The 17,115-nt window shown below is 34.4% G+C and overlaps 1 protein-coding gene across 7 annotated transcripts in view; it reads left to right on the plus strand.

Moving 5' to 3' along the window:
* MARCHF7 (membrane associated ring-CH-type finger 7) overlaps window positions 1-14,337 on the plus strand; it is a 54,984-nt gene extending 40,647 nt beyond the window's left edge. For 2 of the 7 annotated variants that reach the window (XM_087435278.1, XM_004428281.3), the window contains exons 7-10: window positions 5,249-5,358; window positions 8,715-8,828; window positions 10,418-10,466; window positions 12,989-14,337. In XM_087435278.1, the coding sequence (XP_087291404.1) occupies window positions 5,249-5,358; window positions 8,715-8,828; window positions 10,418-10,466; window positions 12,989-13,047 (332 nt within the window). In that variant the 3' untranslated portion in view covers window positions 13,048-14,337. Of the gene's footprint in view, window positions 1-2,446; window positions 2,528-5,248; window positions 5,382-8,714; window positions 8,829-10,417; window positions 10,467-12,988 lie in introns of those variants that run through there. The other 5 variants (XR_015553203.1, XR_015553204.1, XM_087435279.1 and 2 more) reach the window with 5 other exon arrangements.
* The last annotated feature ends 2,778 nt before the right edge of the window (window positions 14,338-17,115 follow it).

The following is a 17,115-nucleotide window of genomic DNA, read 5'->3' on the forward strand; positions in this document are numbered from 1 at the left end:
GCTGCTCTGTGGAGAATAGATTTTAGGGGAACAATAGTAGTATAGGGATTCCACCAGGAATCTATTGTGGTGACCAGCCAGGAATATATCTTACAAGAGGTGGTGATGGTGGCGGTAGAAATGGATAGATTCTGGTATGTTTTGGAGGTAGGTTCTATAAGACTTGCCAATGGATTGGGTGTGGTAGAGTGAAGGAAAAAGAACAAGTACGGAAGCTTGTATTTTTGCCTTGAGCGACTAAGTAAATGGTGGGGCCATTTACTGAAATAAAGAAGCCTGGGAATGGAATAAGTTTGGGATGGGAAATCAAGAGTTCTGTTTTGGAAATAGTATATATGAATTGCTTATTAGGTAACCATATGCAAATATCAGGTAGGCAGTTAGCTAGACAAGCCTGGTGTTTCAGGAGTTATTAGCACTGAAAAGTTACAGTTTGGGGAATCATGAACACATAAATAATATTTTAAGCTTTGGGAGTAAATAAAGTCACTAGAGCAACAGTAGATGTCAAAGAAATGAGCCCAGGGTGCAGCGCTGGGGCACCAAAATGTTTAGTGGGAGCAGAGAAGAAGATTTGAAGAACAGCCTCAGTCTGGTAGGAAGAAAACTCAGAAAATGTAGTGTTGTGCAAGCTAGAAGGAGGAAATGTTTTAAGGAGGTGTGATGAACCCTGTCAAGTACTGCAGAGAGGTCAGAACAAAGAGATAAGAACAAAGAAATGACAGTTGGATTTGGTAGCATGGGTGTCTTTGGTGACTTCAGTCTCTGTGGAGTGGTGGGGTCATAAGCATGATTACATTGGACTGAGGAGGGGCCGGCCTGGTGGTGTAGCGGTTAAGTTCGAGTGTTCTGCTTTGACAGCCCAGAGTTCGCTGGTTCAGATCCTGGGCGCGGACCTACTCACTGCTCATCAAGCCATGCTGAGGCGGCGTCCCACATAGAAGAGCTGCAACTCTACACTTATGATGTACAACTATGTACTGGGGTTTTGAGGAGAAAAAAGAAAAAGAGGAAGATTGGCAACAGATGTTAGCACAGGGGCAATCTTGCTCAAAGAAAAAAAGATTGGACTGAGGAGAGAAATGAAGTAAGACAGGGGAAACCCTGTTTCAATAAGCTTTACTCTCAAGGAGATTGGAGATACAGGGTACGCATTAGAGAGTTATATGGGGTCATGGAATGCCTTTTTGTTTTGTTTTATTTTGAGGTAGGAGATTTGAGGGCATGTTTTTATTTTAGCAGAAGGTACGATGGAAAGAAAAAAAATTATGCAAAGTCCGGACAGGGAAAGACTGGGAGCCAGAGCACAAGTTGAATAGTTAGCCTTTAATAGGAAAAAGGGTACTTCATCTCTAGAAGGCTAGTATAGATATGGATGTTGATAGTTGTTGCTTTGGTGAGAAGATCCTTGAATTCCTATATAATTGCTTCTGTTTGGTTAGTGAAGGGAGCATAGGTGTTTAGCTGATTAGGGGACAGGTTAAGAGATTTTGATGTGTGGGGAAAATAAACATTCTAAGATGTTTTCAGGCATTATTAGTATCCATAAAAATCTGTGGCTTTAAATCTGTGATTTAAAAGTGAGATACGTGTACATTTTGGAAGCAGTTTTCACGTGCTTGAATACAGACATGGATTTGAGTTCAGTGGAGTTGGAACCTTTGCCAGGCTAATATGATGAAGGGAGTTAAGGGTATATTTGTAAGGATATAATTTTGATGATCATGGAAATTAAACAAAATCAGGAGGGGAGTAAGGACAGCAGGAAGTGGTACGGTCAGTGTTTTCCCAGAGTAGATGAGCTAGAATGATGGGAAATGGTAGGTACACAGGAGGAGGGATGCTTAAAGTATAGATTTAGGGGTAGTGCAGTAAACTGTGATGACAAAGTCAAGGGTATGACCATAGAGTGGGTGGCTGAGGTGGGGAAGGGTAATGTTGAAAGCAAGGATGTTGAGGAAGTCAGAATCAGAAGTGAGTAGTCTATGTGAATGTTGAAATAGCTAAGAAATAAGTTGGTAACGATGATAGAGAGCCAGGTGCTAAAGTCATTAATGAACAAGGAGGGACTTGGAGTTTCAAAACAGCAGTAGGTATGAGGGGGCATCTATTCCCACTTCTTTGTCCTGAGGTACAAGGGGTTATGGGAAAAAATAGCTGGAGAAGAGTACATATCAGTCTGGAGGGCACTGTGGTTCAGGCATAAAGTTGGAGAGATCTTTGAGAAAAGAGATTGGTAAGGAGAGGACTTTACTTACGTTAGACCATGAGTACCAGAGGACAAAGTGAAATGACTAGTAGGGTGAGAAAGACGGGAAATTAGGTCAGATTAATAAGTGTACATAATTGTGTGAGATTGAAGGTCTAATAATGATAGCTTGGTGACATTGGCAAAAAGGTTGTGAGATATGATGGCATTAATTTTAATTTTAATAATCTGTTGAAGGAATTCGTAACCTGTTCAAGCTGGAGATTATGAGGCTACTGGGAAACTTTTTCTGCAGCTAGGAGCAAAGGCCTCCTGGAGGTAGGGAGTTATCTCTTCTAGGCTAGCCTGATCCCAAAGCTGTGGGATGGGCCGTCTCGCCTGTAGCAGTCTCTTCTTGGCTATATAGTATTGTGACAGCCCTATAGTTTTTATTAGTCTCTGCCCTGGGGTGCTATTAAGGTTAAATGAACTCGGCATGGTTCTTGACACTTAGTAAGGGCCCAGAAATGTTAGCTGTTACCAAAATGAAAAACAACTTGACTCACCTTCTGATATATTTGCGATTGGATTGGATTGTTAGTGTCGTGGAGGCAGAAAAGCAAATAATACAATGTATTGTTTAAGAACATTGGCTCTTTGGAGTTAGACAAGCCTAGAATGGAATAATGGCTCCAACACTTAACTAGCTTACAGGATCTTGAGTAAGTTTCTTAACATTGGCTCTCAACCCTGGCTGCTAATCAGAATTACCCATTGGAGTTTTTAAAATATGGATGCCTCATATCCACTCCTGAGCATTCTTAAGTAGGTCTGGGTTTGGGCCTCAGTTCCATCATGAGTAAAATTGAGTAATACTTACCTCATAGGGTTGTTGTGAAGGTCAGATGAGATGATATTTATAAATAGTTTCTCACAGTACTGAGTATATGGTAAGTACTCAATTGAATGGGTTTTATACAGTTATAGTAAGTACTTTTTAAGATAGGGTCAAATGAATATAAAGATCTCAAGAACTGTACCTTCCTGATAAATTTTCACAAGCCTTTCTCATACTTACATAAAGATCCCATTCTGGTAGAAGGTTCGTTCTGGTAGAGATTCATTTAAACATTTATTAAGCAGCTGCTCTGTATGGACCGTTAGACTCTACAGGATGTACAAAGATGAATAAAACAAGTCTAGTCCAAGTTTAGGCAAATACAATCAGGGCCTACTGAATTGAGGGTGGGGTGTGATGGAAAGAGCCCTGAATTAAAGAATGGTTTCTCCTAGCTGTGTATGGCCTTTTTGAACAACTTGTGTAAGTCACTTATTCCATAGAAGAGAAAAATGAAGCTCTAAGATGTAAAAGAATTTGTACCAAATGATTTCCAAGCTTCTTCTTTCATGATCATCATACTTTGCCTGCTTCTGAATCAGAGAAAGCCTTCCAGATTTCTTTCACCTTCTTTATATTTTCCATCAGGTCATAATACAGACTTATTCTGTGTTTAGTTCATTGGTATGATATTACTGTTTTAAAATTAAGAAACTGTTCCAGATACATTGTAATTTCAACATCTTTGTGTATGCTAGACTCCTAAAAAAACAACTCGGTTTTATTCATATACTTGAAATATAGTGAATATCTTATGTAATTTGACTACAGCACATTTTGAGACAACGTACAACCTCAGAATAGCACTCCCTTTCCTTTAAGCTATTTTCTAGAAAATGTATATAAGTTACTACTGCTGTCTTGAAGTCAATGCTTTAAATTTTACTTTTTAAAGAATTGTTGTTATTAAATAACACTAAATCTCAGAGTTTTCTGAGCTTAAAGACTCATAAAACTATTACTCTTTTACTATTTTACTATTTACTCTTTTCTTTTTGAATCTCCAGAACCTCTAATAATTGCTTGGCGGAGGATACTCAACAAATATTAGTTGAATTAGATCTAAACCTCTACCCTGTTACTCACATGACTTGCTCTAATTTTTAGGACATTTTTTCAATTTAAAGTCCTATCTAAAAATAAACACGGGGAAAAATGGCTATATGTTTAATTAGACGAGACTACTACCTACTTAATTGGAGCCAGAAGCTTAGGAGTAACCACATGTTGAATGCATATGGCATGGAAGGAGTTTTATGTGTCAATTGTAGTAAAATATATAGAATGTAAAATTTGTCCTTTTGACCATTATTAAGTGTACAATTCAGTGGCATTAAATAGATTCAGAATGTTGTGCGACCATCACCACTATTTCCAAAACTTTTTCATTACCCCAAACAGAAACTCTGTACCCATTAAGCATAACCCCCTCCGTTCTCCCCCCAATCCGTAGTAACTTCTGATCTACTTTCTCTCTGAATCTGCCTGTTCTATATATTTCGTATAAGTGGAATCATACAATATTTGTCCTTTGTGTATCTGCCTTATTTTACTTAGCATAATGTTTTCAAGGTTCATCCATGTTGTAGCATGTATCAGGAGTTCATTCATTTTATGGCTAAAAGCTGTTTTGATCTGGACAGAGGTGGATCTTTTTTTCCCTCCTCATCTATATGGAAGGCACGTTCCTTAGACCATAAAAGGTCTTAGGTGTATGTTGTCAGAGCAAAGATACTCTCTGGCCTGGGTATGTGTAACAAGTTGTTTGACATACTATATTATTAAATTGTTTTCATGGCATCTTGCCAAGGTACTTAAGGAGGAAGTAGGAAATACAGATGACATTCCATTCCCATGATCTGGGATGTATGAGTATCTGGGAGTAAAAAACAGCAGATACCTAAATAATGGGAGGAGGCTTAAATACCATAGAGTAGGGCCTGACAGGCACTTTTTAGGTGTTAGTGATTGCTATTTTAGGAGACATTACTGGTTAATGGCGGTAATGCAATCTCCCTTCCTTCTTCCTTCCTCCCTCACTCCCTCCATCTCTTCCTTCCTTCCTTTTGATTTTCTATATTCTAAGCTTAAAACTTACACGAAAAAGTATTTTGTGGAGACATAGCAAAACTAAGCTTGACTTGTAATTTCATTTTTACCAGGTTCTTCATTAGAGGCTGTAACCACCTGTGAACTCTGTAAAGAAAAGTTGCAGCTTAACCTGGAGGATTTTGATATTCATGAACTACATAGAGCTCATGCAAATGAACAAGTTAGTATATTTTGCCTAATTTGGTAAGTGTCTGTTCTATGCTTAAAGGACAACTCTTGAAGAAAAGATTAAATCATGGTCAGAAAACCTGCATTAAAATAATAATAATAATAATAATGGTAATAATGTTTTAAAATAATTCTGTTATTGCATTAGCTATTAAAATTTTATATTTTTTCTTTATTTTCCCCATAACTTGTTGTAAGTGAAAAACAAATAAGTCTCAGGTTTTAAATTTAGAAAGATAAAATTCGTTATATGCTTCCTAAATAAACCTGAAAATAATAAAGACTTAGGAAAATAGTCCCAGAGTAGCCATTCCAACCTGATCTCCCCAGAGCTGTCTCAGTTGTGAATACCTCTGAGTGCTAGAACATATTTGAAACACTAAGCCCTGAATCTACATCCTATTTCTGTATTTTTTATGTTAGGAATCATTTTTATGTGCCTGTGTGACCCCATGTTCTTCCTACTGTCCTAGTTCCTTCCACCCTCCCCATTCCTGCCTCCAACTTTATGTTGAACAAGTTATGAAATCTTTTGCTCCAAGTTCACGTTGTTTCTCTTTTCTTTATATTTGTATCGTTACAGTCTAGCGGTTATTTATATAGTGAATAACATCAAGATTTCTCTGATCATAGTAATTTTTTTCCAAAGATTTTCATTTCTCAGATTTTTTGGTGTGTATTGATAACTACCCCCCCATAATTGATTTGATCACTAATTGTTTCTTGAAGCTTTCAATTTAAAAAAAAATTTTGAGATACGTAATTAGAATGAAGAGCTCAATATTTTTCCCTTTTTTCCCTACTAAAGGAAAATTTTGGGGGGGAAAAAAGATGTTAAAGGAGATTACAAGGATGATTTTAGAGCCGTACTATCTAAGTATGTTTAGCATATTTCTTATGAAAAGAGATATGATGGTGAGAGAATGCATGAATGCTTGAAAAACACTTTTTTAATGAAGGGGTAATGGATATACCTTTTTTTTAATTGAGATGAAGTTCACATAACAAAACCCATTTTAAAGTGAACAATTTAGCAGTATTAGTACATTTGCAGTGTTATGCAACCACCACCTCTATCTAGTTTCAAGACATTTTCATCTCTCCATAAGAAAATCCTGTACCCATTAAGCAGTTGTTCCCCAGTGCCCCCTTCCTCCATTCCCTGACAACCACTAGTCTGTGTTCTCTCTCAGTGAATTTCTCTCTTCTGGATATTTCATATAAATGGAATCATGCAGTATATGATCTTTTGTGGACACTCTTTGCTTTTAAAATGTGAGAATAATAGATACCCTTTGAAAATCTGGTTAAAACTATGGACACTCCTTACAAAATATACATAGACACAAAATCTGTATATGATTTAAGGGATTCCGAGATCCCTTGAAGCTAATTATTTAGATCCAGGTTAAGAATCACTGATCTAATGAATGAAACATGAGGCAGTTGATGTAGCCCAGATGCTGCTCTAATACTAATTATTGATTTATTCTCTAATGAGCCACTTGTCCAAAAAGAATGCCACTTTCAACAAGGAATTGTCTTAAATCCCCAAGGTGTCTGTCTAGAGAGCTGAGCAGTGGTCTTTTAAAGAACGGGGGAAAGAGTATGGAAAGGTAGAATAGTGCAGTCGTGTTTTTTTTTTTTTTGTCTTCTCAAAATCAGAATAGGTTTCAAAGGATGATTTTTCTCCTGCCATTCTTCCTTCTCTAGGTGTTCCATCATGTTTCTTAAAGGAGGTTCTTTGGCTTTTCAATTCAACCAGGAATGTTTTTATTATTCTCCAAGAATTTTAATGACCCACAATCTTAAATAATTTAGAAGTGTTAGGAAATATTAGGTGGAGTCAATGTAAAAACAATGACAATGTTGATTAAGCTTCCTGGCTTTAACTTCTTTGTCTTGTGTGAATCATGGATTCTAGTGGCCTGACAGCTGTCCTCATGTTAAATGATTAGTTTAATACAGTTCATTTTCTCATCCAGTGGCTTCATCTTTTTCAAGGTGATAACCATTAAAAATTTTTTTAATCTTCTAGATGTATTATTTCCTTTTATTTTTTTATTTTTGTGTGGAAGATCAGCCCTGTGCTAACATCTGCCAATCCTCCTCTTTTTTTGCTGAGGAAGACTGGCCCTGGGCTAACATCTATGCCCATCTTCCTCCACTTCATATGGGACGCCGCCACAGCATGGCTTGCCAAGCGGTGCATTGGTGCACGCCTGGGATCCGAACTGGCGAACCCTGGGTTGCCACGGTGGAGTGCGCGCACTTAATCGCCTGCACCACCAGGCCAGCCCCAATATTATTTCCTTTTAAGTTATAAATAAGCAAAGTAATTAAGTGGAGCATTTAAAGAAACTTTTAATAAATCAGTTTTAAATTTCTTAAATACTCTAGAATTTGATAATCAGTTACTTGCTGAAGTTGGTACTAAGAATGTACAGTTCTTAACTCCAGATGAGTTAATTACTGAAATTGTTACAACTTACAGATAGTTTGCTGTATAAAAATTACAGGACAGATTAGATTTTTAATAACACTACATTCATGATTTGTATCCTTAGCTTCAAAACAACAGAACGGTTTTGAACCAAAGAACTGTTTTTAGTTTTTTGTTTTTGTTGAGGAAGGTTCGCCCTGAGCTAACATCTGTTGCCAGTCTTCCTCTGTTTTATATGTGGGTCACTGCCACAGCTTGGCCACAAGTGGTGTAGGTCTGTGCCCGGGAACCAAAGCAGAGCGCACCCAAGTTAACCACTAGGCCACCAGGGCTGGCTCCCCAAAGAACTGTTTTTATCCACTACAAATTTCTGTGTGAATGATATGAGGATCACTTACTCTTATTACCTTTATTTGTTCATTTTTATATTTACTGTTGCCTTTAAGTTAATTTTATTGCATAAGATTACATAAGAAACAACCTACCACAATAGATTTTACATAGTATATTTACTTAGCTGTAGATGAAGTGGTAATTTTTTAAGTAAACATTTATAGCCATTTGTGTAATAAAATGAGCTTTATAGAGAACCAGAGCATTCATTCTACCATCAAATGATTTGAAAGTCCCACTTTTATATAAATTGTTACGTAAAGGAAGACTAAATGAGAATAAGAGGATATTCACACACCTGATTGGACTCATTATATATGGCATTAGTAAAATTTTATGAAATATGAAGGGCGGCCTTTTATATCTTGTTTTAGTAGATGGCACCATATCTCTTCCTAGGAACTGGATATGGATACATTTCCTCTAGTTTATCAGTATAATATCAATCTCAAGTCTACTAATTTTTCATTCTCCATATTCTTCTTTTTCTCTTGTTTCCTTCTCTATTGAAGGCTGAGTATGAGTTTATCAGCTCTGGTCTCTACCTAGTTGTGTTATTGCACTTGTGCGAACAAAGCTTTTCTGATATGATGGGAAATACAAATGAACCAAGCACACGTGTCCGAGTAAGTAATGTTGGAGTGGGGGAGAAGGGAGGGTGTGATGCAGCAAATGTTTGCTTTGGAAAGCAGATTATATCTTCACATTCTATTTCCTTTGGGGAGTTCTTATATTACAATGTTTCTTAAAAATAAAGGTATTATAGATTTAATAGAAATTACTGTCTTCCTTACTTCTATATCAAGCAGCCTAATTTTCTCATAAAGCTATTTTAAAGAAGTAATTTTCTAGCTCTTGAAGGTAATTGGAATATATTTCATTGAAAAACAGGGACAGAACTAGAAACACAAAGATAAAATGCTTTCCTTAATTAAAAAAACTACTCCGTATTATAACTTACAAACCTGAAATTGAACTCCAAAAACCAAAAGAGTTTAGGAAATTAACTTCAGTTTATTTGTTACTGTCCTGTAAAATGATTACCAGGTAATAATTTTTAAGTGTTCATAGTATAAACTACTTAAGATATGGGCTATTTGGTGTATACTCTGTACACGATTATCTTAACACTTAGGCTAGCTGTTTGTTGTATTTATAAGTAAATGATACTGTTTGCCTCAGTGTACCAGAGGAAATTTATACTTTGCTGCCTTGCCTATTTTGTGTAGCAGGGGCTACGGTCTACATTTCATTACTGTGGCATTCTGAACACTTCATATCTTGAAATGTGTTCATAAACATATCCTTTCAAACTATTTTTTATGTAAATGTTCACTTCGGTGATAAAAATTTAGTGGCGTTTATGGTGAGGTGTAATGTTTCTCTTTTATTTTGAAAATTATCAGATCACCAATTCAGTGTATGTAATACTACTTCTAAATTGGTAAAACATTTTTCTGTAATCATGTGGCTATTATTCCTTGGAGCCAATTGACCGATTATATCATTGAGAGAAAAGAGAACGAACTATCAAGAGCATTCAGAATTTGAGCAAAGGTCTCTTGACTTCTAAATACTTTAGAAATCGTAGTACCTAAATTTAGTTAATGCTATAAAATGATTTCTAAAAAGGTGATGTATCTCTCCAGCATGAATAAACCATATAAAGCATATAATAATATGTTTTGAATTCCTGCCTTTGTAAAAGGTATAGACAAGTTAATATTAAAGTGGAAGTCATTTTTATGATTTTTTTGTAAAAGTACAGAATTAAATGTAATACTTCTACAGATACCAAATTTAGGCAGGAAAATATTGATTCTTGTTTTTATTTTATTTTTTAAATTGACCACTAGAATTGAATTCATTTGGGTCCAAGTTGCAAAGATGTTTATTTTTTTTCTCCATAATTTTTTCAAGTGTTATATTTATGCAAGAAGACAGAATACCATTGGATAAAATTATTTTATTGTATCTGCTCTCATTTTCTACCTGATTGTACATGAATTCTATATGACTAGTAATGATTATGTAAGACATTTAAAAGATAATATCCTTAAGCTTGTAATTTTTGATGTGGGGGAGAAAGACCCCTATTTAAAGGCTTAAAATGGTGTTTGACTTTTTAAGTAGAAATGACTCTCCTATACTGATTCTCTCTTTAGATCCATTTGCAACATTTAAACTACTGTATTTCTTTCTGCATTGTTTCTAGTTTATTAACCTTGCAAGAACTCTTCAGGCACATATGGAAGATCTCGAAAGTAGGTGGCATTTCCCCTCCCCAGACTTGTTAAATTTACTTTTGCAAATTAAACCCACAGAGCAAAACCTAAGTATATACTTTTTCTACCAAATTAGAGCTTCATTTATAGGTTTAATAATACCAAAATAATCGATTTGGGAAAAACGAGTTGGACAACTGACATTAGTTTTTTGAAAGCATATTTTTTAAAAATTATATTAAGATACCTAAGGATGTAATTTTAATCACCAGTATTTTTATTTTAAATAAAAATTTATTTTTGATCACTTTAATTTTAACACTCAATCAAAAAGAAGACATTTAACTACTAATCAAACCACACTTCTTAATATGTTAAATTTTTTGTGTGTATGAAATTTTGCTTGTTATTCAGCTTTGTTGGATCATAAAAGGTTTTCCCTTAGTTTATATATAGGGCTAGGAAAATAGGGATGAGAGTCCTAATTCTGAGTCCATAACAGAAGCCATAGTTTTTTTGTTTTTTGGTGTTTTTTTGCTCCTTGTTCGGGTCCTCATGGACCTTTAATAGGCAGCCAGCTCTGCCAGCAGCTCCAGTCTCTTAAGATTGCGTTCCATCATTAGGACTTCTGCCTGGGCTCTTATGTGAAGGCACTTAATGCGCAAATCTTTACAGGCATCTGCACAGCTTAGCCTCGTCTCAAAGTCCTCCAACCTCCGGGTTGTTTCATACCAGGTGGGCTCAGATATTGGTGGCTCTGAAAGAGTTCTTAGGAATCCAAGATTACCCTACCTATTGTACTTTTTCTCCCAAAGCAACTGGCTCCCCATGATCAGATTCCAGTACACTCTTTAAAGTGTTTTTAAATATGTATTCTCCAATTGATTACCTTTATACTCATCTTCAAAATACTCGGAGTGTTATCTGTAGTGTGCATAACATTTGTGCCTGTAGCGATAGCTCAGCATCCTTTGAAGTAAGGTTTGAGAAGGACTTAGTCCTCATAAGAACCTTTTAATTCCTTGAATATTCTAAGACATGGATTTTTGTCATTAAGCCTGTACTATTTTTAAGTTTTAAAAGGATTAGAGGTACAACCACATAATGCATTTTCACAATTTTAGTATGTGTGAAAATGGTATATAAAGGACTCAGTGGTCTACAAAGACCTCCTTTTTTTTTGTAAATTATAATTTATGCTTTGTCAGATGTGATGATGATAATTTGTTTCAGTGTACATTTTCCCCAGATTGCTTGTTTTTTAAAAACTAACGTTCTTATGTAGAATTTAAGTTTTCTAAACTTGCAACACGTGAGAGAGATGGAAAAAGACGGAGGACAAATATACCCAAACTCAACTGCGAGTGAAAGATGTTGTGGGTGCTACAAGTTAACTCCTAAGTACCAGAGTATTAATATATTCCGAAAATTGGTTCTGACAGAATTTTCTTCTCGTGGAGTTAATCAAATAGAAAAACATGATGAATTCTCTGAAAAGCTATTTTATTTTTAGTTTGATATTTCTCCATGATATAGCATAAAACTTAACTGTAGGATTTACCCATTCATGAGCTAAGTATATGCTTGATATCATTTATTTAAAATGGATTTAAGATTTCTGCAAGATAAACATACTGAAATATGGAGACTCAAGTTTCATCTATAATGTGTAGAATAATTTTCTCATTGATTCTGTTTGCTTGATGCTCTTCAGTTTTCCAATATTAATACAAGAAGAATATACATTTAACCTTTCTGCCCTTGATAATAGGGGAGATGCTGGATAGATGTTTATTTTAATGAACTTCCATTTTCCTTCACATGCAGAACAGTTAACAGAATACATAGTTTTATTTATTATGTCCTTTCTAAAGACATTCCAGGATATTTTATATTAAACTCGTGAGCCACTAATGACTCTAAAATGAATTGAGGTCAGAAATATTGCAAAAGTGGTAAATTTTTGACAATGTGGAGGCATAGGAATAAAAAAAGTGTTTTTACTAAGCCCAATTATTTTAACTTAGGCTGTGTCTGTATAAAGCTTTTTTGACTAAATAGAGCTTTTTCTTGGCATTGTATAGACATAGCTTTGATGTAAATTGCAAGAACACCCATAACCTATTATTCTATGTACATTTTTTTTCATTCTCATTGGATGCATCAAACATATGCAGCAGTAATAAGCCAGATTCTACTCGGGTGCGTGAGAGCACTTAAGTTCACTTTTTCTGTAGTAGCTAGTGTATATATATCATTAGCTACTATAAACACAAATTGATCTCAGAAACTTCTTAGAAGACGTTGTTGAACACATTTTTAAGCATTTTCATTTTTATAAAAACTAACAACAAAAAGATGTGAGGGTGGGGACGTTGTGGATGGGCATCACCCACAGTCAAACCACCCTAACCCTGTCATGATAACTTACCATTTTGACCAAACAGTATACTAAATTGGGATTTTTATTTTACAAGTCATTGCTGTTCTGGCTTCATATTTACACTTCCATTCTCCTCCCCCTTAAAATCATTCTTGATCATCCTGTTTTTTTCCAACAGCTTCAGAGGATGATTCCGAAGAAGATGGAGACCATAACAGAACATTTGATATTGCCTAACTTCGTATAAGACAAATGGATGATCTGTGAACAAGTGTTTATTAAAACTGGCAATTAAGTATGAATTAATTTTGAGGGAATGCCTATTGAATACATTGACTATACATGTATAAAATGAATATATATATACACATGTATTCAGGTATATATATATATATTCATTCTCAAGTGTTGCTGAATTAACATCCTACTGCTGGACCTTTTAACATGGCCAGTGAATCTGATGTTTATAAACTGGTAATCAAAAGTATTTTTCTTTTAGGTGAATGGGAAAGTGTTACCCTTGTTTTAAATATCTAAGCAATGCCGACAAACCCTTTTTTGTGTTCTGATTACTGTAGTCATATGGACTACTTTTATGGGAAAAGTTTGTGTTTTAGTCTCTTGCTAGTGAAAAAAGTGGGACAAAATATGCTTTTGAAATAAAATGCCAAATGGCACCTAATTATTTTTCCTTTTAAAATGCCTTAAGTTGCAGTCTCATTTTCATAATCATTTGCTTCCAGTGTTTAAAAAAATAAAAAGGATGGAGAGAAAGTTATGAAGAGCATTATATTAGGTTTCCAAATTTAATTTGAATTCTAAATTCACTTAGCAATAAAAATCTAATTTTAAAAAAAGTATATAAGTATAAAATGTATAAATGATGGATGAAGTTTTATATTGATTTGCAAAATGCAGATTATATTTGATAGGCCATAGTATGTAGATATTCCTTTTAGGAATATTGCGGCTATAAATTATATCAGAATTGCTAGTCAATAGCTATTTGGTTAAAAAAAAATTATTGCAATCTCAAGTTAACGGAATATTTTTAAATCCCACATTCAAAGTTTAAAACACTGGTTTTCAATGTGTTTTTTAGTCTTGTCACTTCTTTATAGATAAATATGATATAAATAACCTGTTTGGATCCTGGTCGTTTTTAACTGTTTGTTGGTAATTCTGAGCATTTATTTGATGACTTAATATTTTTCACTACCTTTGGAGAACAGATGAACATTACCTATTCACCATGAATAGATCTACACTGTGGTCATGAGTTGTGTATATTTCCATAGCACTGTACATTTCCTCTGTCAACACCCTTAGGATACACTTTAAAATACCTCCAGGTGGTTTCAGGTTAAAAAAGTTTTATGTAATGGCAACAAACTATTTTTTCAGAACCTAAATAGAAACCGTGTAATTGCTCAAATGTGAAATCAGCAGTTTGCCCACACTTAGTTTGTTGGTCTTAATGTAAAACCTTGGCTTGAAATAAAGTGCATACTGATTGATTTACCTTTATAGTTTGAAATGTTTCCTTTTAAACTGGTGCTCAAAGATTTCAAACCTTATAAGGTTTGGCTATAGCCAAGAATTTTATTAAAATTTCATATCCCATTTCATACAAAAATATAAATGTTTCTGAAACATTTGCTCAACTTTTGCCTGTTATCTTTGAATTGCCTTACTTAAAGCAAAAATAAAAAATTTAAGGATGCTAGTATCAGTAATTCTGTGGGCCCTTAAGGATGCTTTGAATTTCAACCATTTATACTTTTAATAGAACTCAGTATGAAAATTGTGTCTTCTGCTTAACCCACAAAGTTTTTTATGTAAAAAATGTAATTGGTAGAAAACATTCCATTGACGTGCATACAATTTATTTATAGTTTTGTTATATTTAATGCTATGACAGAGATACACAGACAATGGCTTGAGCTTTATGTATTCTTGTAGTTCCTTACTACCACTTAGTATTTCGGTATTGTATTAGCTTCTGATCTCCTATAAATGTGAATTAGAGGAATCAGAGGGAATAAGAAAAATGTTTCATTGGTTATCACTTTTAAACTCTGAACAAAAATAAAGAGACCATACACCACTCACTACAAAAAATTCCCAAGAAAAGTAGTTAAAAGTAATGTTATTCTCTCTAGATATCTGCCAAACATAAGAATTATATTGTCATTATTAGCTAGACCCGAGATGTTGAAAAAAGCAATTTATACATTCTGAATGTAAACAAGCATGCTTACGTTATTATTAATACTAAAAATAAATACAGACTTGAATAATCCAGTTATTTGTTGACCACCGAATAGATACAAGGCCTGTTATCGATGTTTGGATATATAAAAAATATTAAATTTAACACTTCATTACCAGAGGCCTCTAAGGACTTGTTTGAAAAATGAAATTAAATCAGTTTAAAATGGCTGTTTTGGAAGAGGTGTCATTAGGTAGAAGTTATCAAAATGAACAGAAGAAAATTAGTTGCATGGGAGTTGAGTTGAAGGAGAAATTGTTGAGCAGCACTGTCCAATAAAACTTTCTATGATAATGAAAATGTTCTATAATTTGTGTTGCCCAATATGGTAGATACTCACCACATGTGATTTGAGCATTTGAAATACAGCTAGTGCAATTGAAGAACTGAACTTGAAATTATATTTAATTTTAACTTATTTAAATAGTCACCTGTGGCTAGTGGCTACTGTATTGGACATTGTAGAGATTTCTGACAATTAGAGAAAGTTTTAATGAAGAGATAAGATTAGTCTTAGTTCTTAAAGGCCTGGTAGAATTTGAATAGAAAAAGCAGGAAGGAATTGCAGTTTAACGTTCACTATTATCACTATTAATAGCCTATCAGTAAAGACATGTCAGTCACAACACAAAATCTCAGAAATTTAAAGCTCTTACAGAGCATAATTGTTTTGTGTAATACATCTAGTGTAACATTTGCTCTTTTAGTACCACATTAGCCACACTGTAGAGTCTTCTGTCATCGCTTTGTAGTTACTCATGTCCCATTAACAATAGTGCTATTAATTGTGATGAGGATGTTTTTGATTTATAGTGGCCAATGGAAACAGATGGTACAAGCTAGGACTTTATTGCCATTGGTCCAACTTGAGAGATAGTGTATCTCCTCATAAGTAAATTATTCCCCGCAAGATAATTGATGGGATGTGGGTTAGGGAGAGAGATTACTTTCCTTGAGCTTTCAAGTTTCTAAATGTAGTAAATACAATTTTATATGAAGCCTGTATGTTCTTTATCTTTTCTAATATTGTCTTTAAGCTGTAAAGGATGCTAAAGAAAATCACACTTGTTTGAGCTTTCTTCCGTTTTCATTTTTTACCCCCAAAATGATTATTTTCACCTTTGTCTTAAAATGTACAATACATGTACTGAAAACTTTGAGCATCATCACTACAGTAGTACATAGTGTTTTTCTGCAGTTTTTGCTTACAGTTTTCATGTCATTGAATGATAAAATTCATCAATGCTTGGGGAACATGAGATACGGAACAGGTGTGGTGGTAGGAGAAAAGTCCTTACAGGGGCACTGTGATAACAAGTGTTTCTTCCCTCATTGCCAGCCTTCCTTGTACAACTGTAATTTTTTTTTGTTTCAGAAATTTTATAAAACCTTACTAAAATTCTAACCATTTGTGATCAGTGCTAAATACTGTTTGTGGTCCAAAATGGTGTTCTAAAAATAATGAAATTGTAAAATTATGTGGAATATGGAGTGTTAATATCTGTAAAATTTTCTACATTTAAATCATAAAGGAAGATCATATTAGAGGTAATATTAAATGTTACCTCTAATTTAATTAATATTAAAAATAATATTGCTCTGCCAGAGTAACCAGCATGAGTGCTATCTAAATGTATAGGATCAATTTAAAAGTCGGGTGTATTCCCCCTATTGACAAAGGAGCAAGACCTAGAAATTGCTCAAGACCTAGTAGTGATGGCTAAAACTATAGTGGTAGAATCTTTTTTTTTTTTTTTTTAACTCAGCTATAAACCACGGTGGTTCATCTGTGGGAGGGAAGATAAAGCAGGTAAGACAAGTAGACTGGGTTTCTGTTTTTATCTGCTTCACTATTGAGCTTTAAGCTTTCCTCATTCAAGTGAAAGGTGCATTGAGAGAAGTTGTTAAAACCACTATATCTAAGATCATTCCTTTTTTAATACTGTGTTTTTATAATCCTAAAGATTAGTTTTTGTCACGGTGATTACATGAGAATAATGTTACTAGAATAACGAAATATACCATATAAGCTA

The sequence above is a fragment of the Ceratotherium simum genome, chromosome 9 (assembly GCF_057802395.1).
Source record: "Ceratotherium simum simum isolate JZ-2026a chromosome 9, ASM5780239v1, whole genome shotgun sequence".
Taxonomy (NCBI): Eukaryota; Metazoa; Chordata; class Mammalia; order Perissodactyla; family Rhinocerotidae; genus Ceratotherium; species Ceratotherium simum.